At 33.5% G+C, this 14,026-nt stretch overlaps 1 protein-coding gene across 2 annotated transcripts in view; it reads left to right on the top strand.

Annotated features, from left to right (window-relative positions):
* The window catches only part of Ac78C (adenylyl cyclase 78C), a 291,397-nt gene that overhangs the window by 192,427 nt on the left and 84,944 nt on the right, over positions 1–14,026 (top strand). For both annotated transcript variants that reach the window (XM_075304668.1, XM_075304669.1), the window contains 2 exons: positions 7,394–7,527; positions 7,640–7,729. In XM_075304668.1, coding sequence (XP_075160783.1) covers positions 7,394–7,527; positions 7,640–7,729 — 224 coding nt within the window. The remainder of the gene's footprint in view (positions 1–7,393; positions 7,528–7,639; positions 7,730–14,026) is intronic.

The following is a 14,026-nucleotide window of genomic DNA, read 5'->3' on the forward strand; positions in this document are numbered from 1 at the left end:
GTGAAATGAGAGGCCAACATTTTTTTGACACCTAAAGGAGCGCCTGATGCGTTCAGAATGCAAAAGTGCTTCGCAAATGAGTTCAAACGCATGAAAAGTGTACAGATCTCAATGTGGAAATGTCTTCTATTACGAAAATGATAGTATCAATCACCAATTTTGATTGAAAACCAACACGATTTTCAATTAAAAATTTAATTGACTTTTGTCACGGAATCAATTAATCATCGACTCAGGGACCCACCCTGAGCATTATTGCCAAAGACACCATGTCTCTATCTCGTCTCCTTCTAGGTGTTGCAAACATATGCACTAACTTATAATACCCTGTTCCACAGTGTGGCGCAGGGTATAAAAACGATAAGTTTTAAATGCATTTAAAATGGTATTAAATGATAGTAAAAAACTGTTCACGCATAAATCAATTTATGTGTATATTATAAAATTATTTATGTATGTTTATACTCGACTCCACGTTCTTCTTTTGTTAGAGTTTTTGAATTCCTTCCAAAATTTCATACTTTTATACCAAAAACAAACGGAATTACTAACTTTGCCATCCTATGGCGAAGGATATAAAAAGAATAATTTTCTGAAGGATGATGCACAATATATTTTCACTTATTTAGTTATCAACTATTTTTTCTGTCATACAAACAGAGTAGAAACTTTATTATGTTAAAAGAAACCCAAAGCAACTTTTGGAAACGGAACCAATGTAATTTTACATACTTTCCAAAAATTATCGTAATTTTCGAAAGAATGTTCGGCATTGCAATGTCTATATCAAATATGTGTCCTTTTAAGACAGTGCTTGCTATAAACAAATGGGACTGTGATTTTGGAATAAAAAGTTTTATCTTATTACAAAAATTGTTGTAATCACCAAAATTTTTTGTGATAAAAGCTTTAACTTTTCGAATAAATTAAAGAAATGCAACAAAGCAAAATCGTTAGCGATATCAGGTTTCCAAAAGGGTTTTACAAGATATCGGACTCATTGGTTGAGATTTATTTATATTAGGTTAGGTTAGTGACATATTGATATTCCAGGCTGAACTTGTCTCTTATCACTGCCTGATTCCATATTTTGCTCCATCCAAATATTCCAACAGATTTTCACTGATCGGATATAGTTCAATTCTGACACATGTGAAAGAGCGATATCTATTAACCCTTAAAAGAGAATTTTGATATGGTTGTATCTTAAAAGAAACAGTGCGCATTTAAGGGTATATGTACATCTAAATTTACATCTCTCCAAATTTTCTTGGACCAAATTTCGTATATAAAAGGTTTCGAAAGGACTCTGATAGCACATGAAAAAATGAAAAAAATCGAAAAAGTTAAAATTCGTCTCCTAGTACCTCTTCAATTCACCGTTTCTTTTTCTCGGAATGAGTACCAACATAATTAGTGTAAAGACAAAATCTTTAGAATGGGACAAGCTTTTTTTCTGCGAAGAGAACTACGTATTTATATTCGAGATTTGGATACCTGAGAAAAAAAGTAGTTATTTTTTAAAATTTCGAATAAATGATTACATATTAGGTGATCATATGCTCTTTATACACTACTTATTTCATGGCCAAAGGTATGCCTGGGATGAAGTACTTTCCTCCTAGGTCATGCGTATGTAAATGTAATCCGGAGCGATGCCAATTAATAAGTAGTTATTACTTTTTAAATAGGCTTACCTACAAGATTACCGGGTAATGAGAGTTTTTGCTGGGATAGGTTAGGTGGCAGCCCGATGTATCAGGCTCACTTAGACTATTCAGTCCATTGTGATACCACATTGGTGAACTTCTCTCTTATCACTGAGTGCTGCCCGATTCCATGTTAAGCTCAATGACAAGGGACCTCCTTTTTATAGCCGAGTCCGAACGGCGTTCCACATTGCAGTGAAACCACTTAGAGAAGCTTTGAAACCCTCAGAAATGTCACCAGCATTACTGAGGTGGGATAATCCACCGCTGAAAAACTTTTTGGTGTTCGGTCGAAGCAGGAATCGAACCCACGACCTTGTGTATGCAAGGCGGGCATGCTAACCATTGCACCACGGTGGCTCCCTAGTGAAAATAGGTTATGAAAACATGGGTTTCCCGAAGCGCATTTTTCTTGCTAAATTAAAATGAAGGAATACTTTATTATTTGTATATTTTAATTTATTTTATTTATTTAATTTATTTTTAATACTAAGTTTGTTTCTGAAAAATGGAATATCATCATGTTAACTTATTTGTGCAAAATTGTCTCCAAATGACACTTTCATTATTCCAAGTACGTCCCAATTATTTTAACACTTTCGACCCAAAATTACCTGTGGGTAACTTTTTGTGTTTTGAGACACACTGTCGGCGTTGTTTTTGTTTTTGTTCATAAAACTGTAACGGTATCGAAAGCTACAAGGGCTTTCTTCAAGTTGAATAAAAAACAGCTAATTTTATTGTCAATTAGCAACATTTTTCCATTAGTACGCTCGTGCGTACTAAGCGAATTTGGAAAAAGGTTTTTATACATGTGACTTTTTAAAAAATTACAACAAAAATGTTGAAAGAATTTATTAAATCTGTTGTAGTACATGTCAAATAAAATATTTGTGGAAGTCAAATCTTAAAATCGCAAAAAAACAAATTGTAAGCAATTTTTAAAGTTGAAAAGTTGCCTGTAGGCAACTTTGGGTTATTGTGGCAGTAAAATTACATATTTGTGGCCATGAGACCATGAGACAAATTTTGGACTTCGATTGGGATACCCAGTGACGAGGAATGTGGCGTGATGTGGAAGACAAATTTGCTGTATTGGGGAGGAATTTTGAAGGAATCGTAAAAAAGGAGGAGGCCATAGATATCGACCTTCTTGGCAACATACTGGTGGATTAGCATGAATATTGGTGCTTTATTACACGCACAGAAAAAACATGTTTGGACATGGTTGCCGCATCCATTTAATGCTTATTTAGAGTATTTAATTGTCGCGAAAACCATGTATTTTGTCTTTGTAAAAATAATTTTCGAGCGGAGAAAAATATATGTTGGCAATAAGCATTTAAATGGTTCTCAAATGCCGCAAACATGTTCTATTATTTAAATGATAGAATTTGAGACCATTATATGGTCAGGAAAATCATGTACCTGACCATTCAATTTTTTTACTTTTTTGCAAAGAAAAAAGTATTTTTATAGTTTACGTATAGATATGTCTACAAGCATTACATGGCCATAAAGATCATGTACATTGTTTTCGTGACCATTTAATTTTTTAATTTTTTTGCAGCGACAAGAATTTTATAAAAACATTGAGCAGGTACACACGATTTTCATTTTGCGCGTCAGTCGTGTGTTGATTGTTTCTTGGAATGGACGGAGAATACGGAATTATTGTGTTTTGTGTTAATTTATTTATTCAGAAATGGCACGTGGTTTTATGTGAATACAAAAAAGGAAAGTGTAATTGAAACAAATGTACCTGGTTTTTGTTCTGCATTTTGACATATGGTATAATTTATTTTTATTTGCAGTTATATGATGTCTGTGTTTGTACATTTGATGGGCACGAAGTAAATATGGAATGATTTCTTATTGTTGAAATTGAACCAAACTAGAGTGTGTAAAAATATGTGATGTTTGCTTGCACGACATTATAAATACAAATAAACAATGAATTAGTTTATAAATAAATAAAAACAAATAAATAAAGTTGATTTTGTGTTTTCTTTTCTCAAGTGGCGTCCTTTTTCCGACGACGAAAAAAGTTTTTTCATAAAAATCAAAACATTTTAGGTTGTGACCATGTTCTTTTAACTAGAAGAAAAACATTTTTGACGAATAACATAACATTTTAGATCGTGACCATTGTCTTTTAATGGAAACAAAAGTCTTTTTATCAATATAATAACATTTTAGATGAGGACAATTGTATTTTTCTTAGAACCATGTTCACTGAGCCAACATGGTTGCAGGTTAAAATGTTACATGGTCGCCGCAAAAATAGCTGCTATCATATTATTTTGCTCTTCGAATATGATTGTGGCAATCATGTTTCTTCTCTGCGTGTATACTTTGGTTTTTTACACCGCCAGTTAAAGTGACAAGGGTTAAAAACAAAACATTTTCGTGAATCATGCGTGATTCACGCGAAGCCGTGAATGAAATTTAATCTAAATCTCGTGAATTTGCGTGAACGGGACTAAAAAAAATATGTCGTGCTTAAGCGTGAGTAAAAGTCAAATTGTCCTCGTGATTGTAAGTGAGTAAAATTTCTCCGAAATCACGCTCACGATAAAATTGTGCACGATCCAACGCACGCTCACGATAAAATTCACGTTCATGATAAAATTCATGTTCACGATCAAATACACGTTCACGTTGCAACATATTTTAATTGTTCTAATGGTTCAGTCGTGAATGTTAATTACTCATCAGTAATTGCAGCGAGTCATGAGATTTGTCGTGAATTACAAGAATTTTAGTGAATGCTAATTGTTATGTCACGAATATAACAATTTTCGTGAATGAAGAATATTGCAGCGAGTCACGACAAATTTCGTGAACTACGAGAATTTTATTGAGCCACGAAAATTGTCGTGTTCCGAAAATATTCGTGAGTCACGATATTTGTCGTGAATCGTGCGGGAGCGTGAACCATGAACGTTGTTCGTGCGTGAGCGAGCGCGAGTATAACTTTTCGTTTCGTGAATTTGCGTGAGCGTAAATTCCTATCCACATGGCAGCATGAGTACAAATATTTCTTCGTGAATGTTCCTGCGCGTGAAATTTCTCTGACGCGCGCATCCAAGTATATATTTACTGTAAAAATGGGAAGGATAAATTTCGTAAATGATAATTACAAATCTAGTTACTTTAACAAGGCCTTATGGAAAGCTCAAATCATAAATAGTTTTATTTTTACTGTTTTCTGTGCATAATGGACTGAATTATCAAAGTGAGTATTAAATATAACGGGCTGCCAGTATAATCTAAGCCAATGAGAATCTTTGAAAGGCTCAACCGTAAAAGGCCCAATCATATATGAAACAAAAACAATCTCATATTATTGAAGTCGATGTGTGTTTTGCTATCAAAATTGCCAACTTTATATCAAGAATTGCCAACTTTATATCAAGAATTAAAGTTTTCATTCAAAACGTTAAGAAAAAATTACCGTAGTTTTCTATTTTGTTTTTTTTTTTTTTTATTTCTTCCCAATTTAAATTTTTAATCTGATGGCCGACCAAATGAAAGCAAAATGAAACTGGAACGCGATTTATCAGAACCTAAATGAATTATAAAGATTAACGTGTAAGTCTTATTGGACGACACTTTTGTACTTTCTAATACATAACAATCAGAGATGGTCTGTATCAAACTTTTTTAGGTTTGCGACTGTCGCAAAGTTGTAAACGTCGTAAACGTCACATACGCGTCGTAAATGTAGAAAAAGTAACAAAAGTCGCAAACTGAAAATACTTTAGTCGCGTCGGCTAGGCAGCGAATTCGATGATATCCAAGACGATGGTAGGTGCGAAGAAGTTTCAATTCTTAGGAATGTTCACAATTTTCGGTTTTAGTCCCCACATTTTCCCTATTGCCTTTTGCACGAGTACAGGGTAACCGTGGATTTTCTCGTCCTTTCTTTGCTTTAAGTTCAGTCTCCTGTCCAATATAACTCCAAGGTATTTTACACACTCACTAACGGGAATTTCGATAGCACCTAAGAAAATAGGCTTGACCATGGGAAAACTTTCACAAATTTCTGCAGAAACTCACAGCAAATGCTGTCAAACTAAATTAAAAAATGTTCAGGATTTCTTCTATTCAAAATTTGGTTTTCTACAGTAGGTTTACGACTTTTGCGACATACGTATTATACCGTCGCAAACGTATGTCGCAAAAGTCACAGTTTGTGACAGGCCAACCCTGATAACAATAACAGTATTAAACTGTTATTGTTTAATACTGGTATTGAAGGTGAAAATATCGTTATTGAAGGTAAACATATCGCCAGGAAAATCCCCAAACCACTGCTTTAGCCCCAGCCAAATCCCCTGATACCCAAAGTAAAAATATCCCCAACCATGAACAAATTCCCGGTTTGGAGAAAAATCGCTTAATCTGTCGACATAGCCAGAGCTATGTTGTTTCACGACTGGAATAACCTATTTTTGAGGTACTAAAATAAAACGCAGTACAAATATTTGCAATCTCTTTAGCAGCTGTTTAAATACAGCTGTGCCAAATATAAAACAGGCCTACTGATCAAATATTTTGAATTGGTCATACAAAGTAGGTGGTTTGTTGCTCAACTATGTATTGCAAATACAGACATAAATTGGTTATGCCATCTGTAAAGCATGGAAGCTACCTGTGAAGAACATGTGATAACTTAATTTCATATCTGGGATGACCATCTGGTTCTTTAAAAGTAATAAAGTTATTTAGCAGTGATAAGTTTTTAGCCTAGCTTGCCTTAAATTAAAGTAGCGACAGGTACTGCCAACCATACCAGGTTAGATATAGGTCTATAAACCCTTGTGTATGATGTAGTAAATTAAAAATTTTGATATTTGATTGCTACCTGGCTGAGAAGTATTCACAAATCTATCGCAACTACACACAAAAACAAGTTTACTTGAATCTAAAGATTTTGACCTTCCCTTAAGGAGTTTGGTATTGATTCCTAGCGAAAGATGCTGCTTCTTCAAAATAAAGAAATTTTTTAGCGTCATATCTGGCTTTAAATCTAGGACCAATAAAATTAGGATACAGATCCCATTTATTAAATGTCCATTCCCTTTTCGCTTTAATATTGAATGATGAAAAAGGCTAAAAACTGAATCCAATACCAAAATCATTAGTGTAAAGGCAAAATCTTTGAAACCGAGCAAGCTTTTTCCAGTGCAATTTATCCTCTTTTCAACAAAGTTTTACGTACATATACAAATTTTAAAATAAAATCATCTAAAACGAAGGACAAGCCGCCTTCAATAGAAAGTTTTTTGTCCTTTGAGAAATTACAATGTCTATGGCTTATGTCAAAGAATCCAATTATGCCTACAAATTTGTATTGAATTTAAGGACAACTTACAATTAATCTAAGACTAGTGTTGTGCACATGTTTCTACAACATTGTATCTTTATTATGGTCTAATTTTACCTGGCTTGCTTCGTGTCAGGATATAAAAATTATTTCTTGAGAAATATTAATCAATTAGCTGTTACATACAGGTAAAATGTCAAATAGTCACTCACACCATACAGATGGTGTAAGTATGCTATGGAGCGTATCTGCATATATGGCATCATTAATATAAAACATTTTCAGGTGTTAACACATTGCTCTCTTCAAGGATACAATAATTTAAATATTTTCGATTTATTCCACATCACAGTTTTACCAAACATTGTCAATAATCAGATACGAAGCGAAATGTACAAAGGCACAGATCCCAATGTTGAGACCCAGTTCAATAAGTTGTACGTATATCCCATGGATAATGTGAGCATCCTGTTTGCTGACATTAAGGTGAGTGTTTTGATTGAACCAACTGTAATATCATTCGGTGAAGTTCCTTCCCTCGTAAATGGGTCATTGAAATATAATGCACTTTTCAGCTGGCCTTCATCTCTCTTTTCAGGGTTTTACCGAACTGGCGAGCAAAACCTCTGCTCAACAACTCGTAAAGATATTAAACGACCTTTTTGCTCGTTTTGATAGAATAGCTGAGGTAAGTTGGTTAAAATGTTCAAATGATGTTAACAACCTCATGTTGTCATGCCTCACTAAACTTAACAATCATGTGCACAATGGGTCAAATACCTACTATGGATGTACATAGTCGGTTCATATTATTTTTTCTTGTCTATAAAGGGCATGGTCAAAAATTTTCTATAGCGGAGGGAATGGCGGGAGCTTTTTTGTGGCGACTATGTAACATTTTTACCTGTGATCATGTTAACCCAGTGAACATAGTATTAAGAAAACTAAAATGGTCCTCATTAGAGGGGTTTCCCGGGAACGAGAATTTCCTGGATTTTGCCACAATACTTTGCATAAAATTTTACTACCAATATTATAAAGGCTGATTTTTAGTACCATTAGGGAGAATTTTAACTTAGTAGTAGGTTAGGTGGCAGCCCGATGTATCAGGCTCACTTAGACTATTCAGTCCATTGTGATAACACAGTGGTAAACTTAGTAGTAAGAACTTATAACCATCATAAATTAAGCATACACGCAGAGAAGAAACATGATTGTCACAATCATATTCGAAGATCAAAATAATATGATAGGAGCTATTTTTGCGGCGACCATGTAACATTTTAACCTGCAACCATGTTGGCTCAGTGAACATGGTTCTAAGAAAAATATAATTGTCCTCATCTAAAATGTTATTATATTGATAAAAAGAATTTTGTTTGAATGAAAAGACAATGGTCATGATTTAAAATATTATGGTATTCATTAAAAATGTTTTTCTCCTAGTTAAAAGAACATGGTCACAACCTAAAATTTTTTGATCTTTATAAAAAAACTTTTTTCATCGTCGAACACAAAATTAACTTTATTTGTTTGTTTTTATTTATTTATAAACTAATTCATTGTTTATTATACCCTCCACCATAGGATGGGGGTATATTAACTTTGTCATTCCGTTTGTAACACATCGAAATATTGCTCTAAGACCCCATAAAGTATATATATTCTGGGCCGTGATGAAATTCTGAGTCGATCTGAGCATGTCCGCCCGTCCGTCCGTCCGTCCGTCTGTTGAAATCACGCTAACTTCCGAACGAAACAAGCTATCGACTTGAAACTTGGCACAAGTAGTTGTTATTGATGTAGGTCGGATGGTATTGCAAATGGGCCATATCGGTCCACTTTTACGTATAGCCCCCATATAAACGGACCCCCAAATTTGGCTTGCGATTGCTCTAAGAGAAGCAAATTTCATCCGATCTGGCTGAAATTTGGTACATGGTGTTACTATATGGTCTCTAACAACCATGCAAAAACTGGTCCATATCGGTCCACTTTTACGTATAGCCCCCATATAAACGGACCCCCAAATTTGGCTTGCGATTGCTCTAAGAGAAGCAAATTTCATCCGATCCGGCTGAAATTTGGTACATAGTGTTAATATATGGTCTCTAACAACCATGCAAAAATTGGTTCATATCGGTCCACTTTTACGTATAACCCTCATATAAACGGACCCCCAAATTTGGCTTGCGATTGCTCTAAAAGAAGCCAATTTCATCCCATCAGGCTGAAATTTGGTACATGGTGTTAGTATATGGTCTCTAACAACCATGCAAAAATTGGTCCATATCGGTCCACTTTTACGTATAGCCCCCATATAAACGGACCCCCAAATTTGGCTTGCGATTGCTCTAAGAGAAGCAAATTTCATCCGATCAGGCTGAAATTTGGAACATGGTGTTAGTATATGGTCTCTAACAACCATGCAAAAATTGGTCCATATCGGTCCATAATTATATATAGCCCCCATATAAACCGATCCCCAGATTTGAACTCCGGAGCCTCTTAGAGGAGCAAAATTCATCCGATCCGGTTGAAATTTAGTACGTGGTGTTAGTATATGGTCTCTAACAATCATGCAAAAATTGGTCCATATCGGTCCATAATTATATATAGCCCCCATATAAACCGATTCCCAGATTTGGTTTTCGGAGAAGCAAATTTCGTCCGATCCGGCTGAAACTTGGTACATGATATTAGTATATAGTCACTAAGAACCATTCAAAAATTGGTCCAAATCAGTCCATAATTATACATAGCCCCTATATAAACCGATCCCCAGATTTGAACTCCGGAGCCACTTGGACGAGCAAAATTCATCCGATCCGGTTGAAATTTGCAACGTGGTGTTAATATATGGCCGCTAATAACCATGCCAAAATTGGTCCATATCGGTCTATAGTTATATATAACCGATCCCCAATCACACAAAAATTGGTCCATAACGGTTCATAATCATGCTTGCCACTCGAGCAAAAATAATCTAGCAAAATTTGTCGAAATTTTATTCCTATAGAAAATTTTGTCAAATTTTATTTCTATAGAAAATTTTGGCAAAATTTTATTTCTGTAGAAAATGTTTTCAAAATTTTAATTCTATAGAGAATGTTGTCAAAATTTTAAATCTTTTGAAAATTTAGTAAAAAAATTATTTCTATAGAAAATTTTGTTAAAATCGTATTTCTATAGAAAATGTTGTCAAAATTTAATTTGGTCAACATTTTATTTCTATACAAAATTTTGTCAAACTTAATAATATACGTATTTAATCGGCCATTTTAAGTTTAATATATACCACGTATGGACTACGTGGTATATATTACGGTATTAGGAAGTTTTAAGATACCTTGTCATCGGCAAAAGTTACCGCAACCCAAGTAAATCGATTGTGGATGACAGTCTTCAGTAGAAGTTTCTACGCAATCCAAGGTGGAGGGTACATAAGCTTCAGCCTGGCTGAACTTACGGCCGTATATACTTGTTTGTATTTATAATGCCGTTCAAGCAAACATCATATATTTTTACACACTCTATTTTATTTCAATTTCAACAATAAGTAATTATTCCATATTTACATCGTGTCCACGCAAACATCATGTAACTGCAAATAAAAATAAATTATCCATATAGCAAAATTCAGAACAAAAAACATGTACACTTTCCTTTTTTGTGTTCATATAAAACCCCGTGCCACTTCTGAATAAATAAATTAACACAAAATCCGTATTCTCCGTCCATTCCAAGAAACAATCAACACACGACTGACGCGCAAAATGAAAATCGTGTGTACCTGCTCAATGTTTTTTATAAAATTCTTTTCGCTGCAAAAAAGTTAAAAAATTAAGTGGTCACGAAAAAAAATGTAAATGGACTTTATGGCCATGTAATGGTTGTAGACATGTCTATACTTAACCTATAAAAATACTTTTTTCCCTGTAAAAAGTAAAAAAAATGAATGGTCAGGTACATGATTTTCCCGACCATTTAATGGTCTCAAATTCTATCATTTAAATGATAGAACATGTTTGCGGTATTTGAGAACCATTCATATGCTTATTGCGCCCATACATTTTTCTCCGCTCGAAAACTATTTTTACAAAGACAAAATACATGGTTTTCGCGACAATTACATGCTCTAGATAAGCATTAAATGGATGCGGCAACCATGTCCAAACATGGTTTTTCTGTGCGTGTACAAATAACAAAAAAATGTTGATATAATTTCTGCCATGTTCGCATGTTTCATTCCAAAATCATTTATTAGTTTATAAAAATTGGAGATACAATGTAAACGCAGTGTTTATTCGGACCATGTCATATCCCAATATTAGATGAGACTGTCCCAAACATTGTAACAGTCTCCCATAGTGGCCATATGCTATTTTTAAATGGTAGGAAGAAGTCCCTGTAGTGATCCCAAATTCTATCATTTAAATAATAGAACATGTTTGTGGCATTTGCACTAAAAAAAGTTTACTTGGATCCAAAGATTTTGACCTTACCTTAAGGATTTTGGTATTGATTCCGAGCCAAAGATGCGGATTCTTTAAAATAAAGAAATTTTTTAGCGCCCTATCTGACTTTAAATCTAGGACCCATGAAATAAAATTAAATAAAATAAAATTAAAATTAGGATCTCATTTATCAAATTTTGTTAATAAAGATACCCACGTACAAATAAATGCCAGTTTAAAAATCCAAATTATAACGGATACTTCAAAATCAAAAATGTTTTCTTAACTCCAAAAAACCTTTAAACCAAAGACGCTAAATCCTCCAAATAAGTATTAGCCTATATTTGCAGCGTTTTTATCTTAAATCTAAAGTTTCAATATTTCAGTTAATTTAAGGACAATTTCTTTAAATCAAAATTGTGTTTTCTTACTTTAAGGAAAATTAGCCTTAGTTCAAAGACATGCGACTTTAACGAAGGGACGCAAATTTACAAAATTTCTGTCCTAATTTTAATGAAAAAAAAATGTTAAGCAAAGATTATAAAGTTTATTTAAATTAAAATTTCATTATTTTAAAGAAATTTGTCCTTAATATTTTGTAAATCTCGCATCCTAAAATTTACGTAGTGTAATCTTTAATATCACGTACATATTTTTTTAGTGTGATAACCTTTTAAATGCTTTTCAGAAAGATAAAGATAAAATAGATAGTTTTTCGATACCTACCAAACCAAAAAAATATCGCTACTCCAACATATCGATGTCTACATTCCAAAGCTAAGTCTAAAAAGCGAATTTTACAGGAAACAAGTGCAAAGTTTTTTTTTTTTGAAATTTCTAAAAAAAGCCGTATAAGATAGAAATTCCCTTATTTTTGGTTTTAAAATCATGTTTTTTAGTATGTGCGAACTGAAAATAGTGATAATAGAACATGGCTAAAAATGACTTAGACCACTTTAGACCGAACAAAGCTTTTTGCCCTTTTTAGATTGGACATTTTTAAAACTTTAGTCACAGGCAAAGTACAATATTAACCATAACTTTTGATAGAACTTTTGACAGGATGCAATTCACATCAATCCGAATAAAAAACAGCGAACTCCATCAAAACATGCTAAGTCGACTTAGCGTACTCTGGAATGAGGGCATCGATGTGTTCCAAACATATTTTGCAGGAAGCACATATATTATTGGATATTGCCGAAACATTACTATGTTTGTTTTATGTGAACATATTATACTGCACAGGAAGTTAATTTGAGTCAATTTTTTATAACTCGCTTTTTTCATATTTTTAATGGGAAATTTAAAATTTTATTGTTTCAAATGGGTTAAAAACAGATTAAAAATTAATAAAATAGTCCAAATTATTTAAATTTTGCCGAAAAATGAAAAATGAACATATTATAAATTTGGAAGCGTTTTAAGCCCACAAATATTATATATTGATTGTGCTCAAACAAATTTTGTTTCTGCATAATTGCGCAGCAAAAAAAATGGAAGTTCTTATTAAGGCACAACTTTAAAAGCACTTCCACAAATGTTCTCTCAAAGATGTTCTTTATTTTAACTGCACAGGAAGTTCATTTGAGTCAATTTTTTATAACTCGTTTGTTTTTCATATTTTTAATGGGAAATTTTATTGTTTCAAATGGATTAAAAACAGATTAAAAATTTATAAAATAGTCCAAATTATTTAAATTTTGCCGAAAAAATTGCTAAATCCTTTCTAGAAAAATTGCGAATTTTTGAAAATATTTGATGTCAAACATACCAGACAAGCATTATAATGCATTAAAAATTATAAAAAATTTTAAAAATTAACCTTAAGAAGTGATGCAAATTCAGTGCAACGGTTGTTGAAATGGTGGACATCCTCCGTCCTATGACAGGCCCATGTTAAAATCATTGCTTGCACCACTTCCGGATCCAAAAAAACATTTTCACTACTTTTTTGGCGACGCTTTTTTTGCTGGGTGCATATTCCCTCACATGTTTCTCACTTCCGCGAGGTTTTTTAGTTCTTAGCACTTTTTCTGTAATACAAACAATATTTAAGTAATTATTCAATTTGAATTTTTTTTTAAATTTTACCTTTCGCCTGGACGGAGAATCGAACCGCGTGCCATATAGTTTTTAATCCAACACACTATCCACTGGGCTACATATAAAGGGTGATTTGTTAAGAGCTTGATAACTTTTTTTAAAAAAAAAACGCATAAAATTTGCAAAATCTCATCGGTTCTTTATTTGAAACGTTAGATTGGTCCATGACATTTACTTTTTGAAGATAATTTCATTTAAATGTTGACCGCGGCTGCGTCTTAGGTGGTCCATTCGGAAAGTCCAATTTTGGGCAACTTTTTCGAGCATTTCGGCCGGAATAGCCCGAATTTCTTCGGAAATGTTGTCTTCCAAAGCTGGAATAGTTGCTGGCTTATTTCTGTAGACTTTAGACTTGACGTAGCCCCACAAAAAATAGTCTAAAGGCGTCAAATCGCATGATCTTGGTGGCCAACTTACCGGTC

This window comes from Haematobia irritans, chromosome 4 (genome assembly GCF_050003625.1).
Source record: "Haematobia irritans isolate KBUSLIRL chromosome 4, ASM5000362v1, whole genome shotgun sequence".
Lineage (NCBI taxonomy): Eukaryota > Metazoa > Arthropoda > Insecta > Diptera > Muscidae > Haematobia > Haematobia irritans.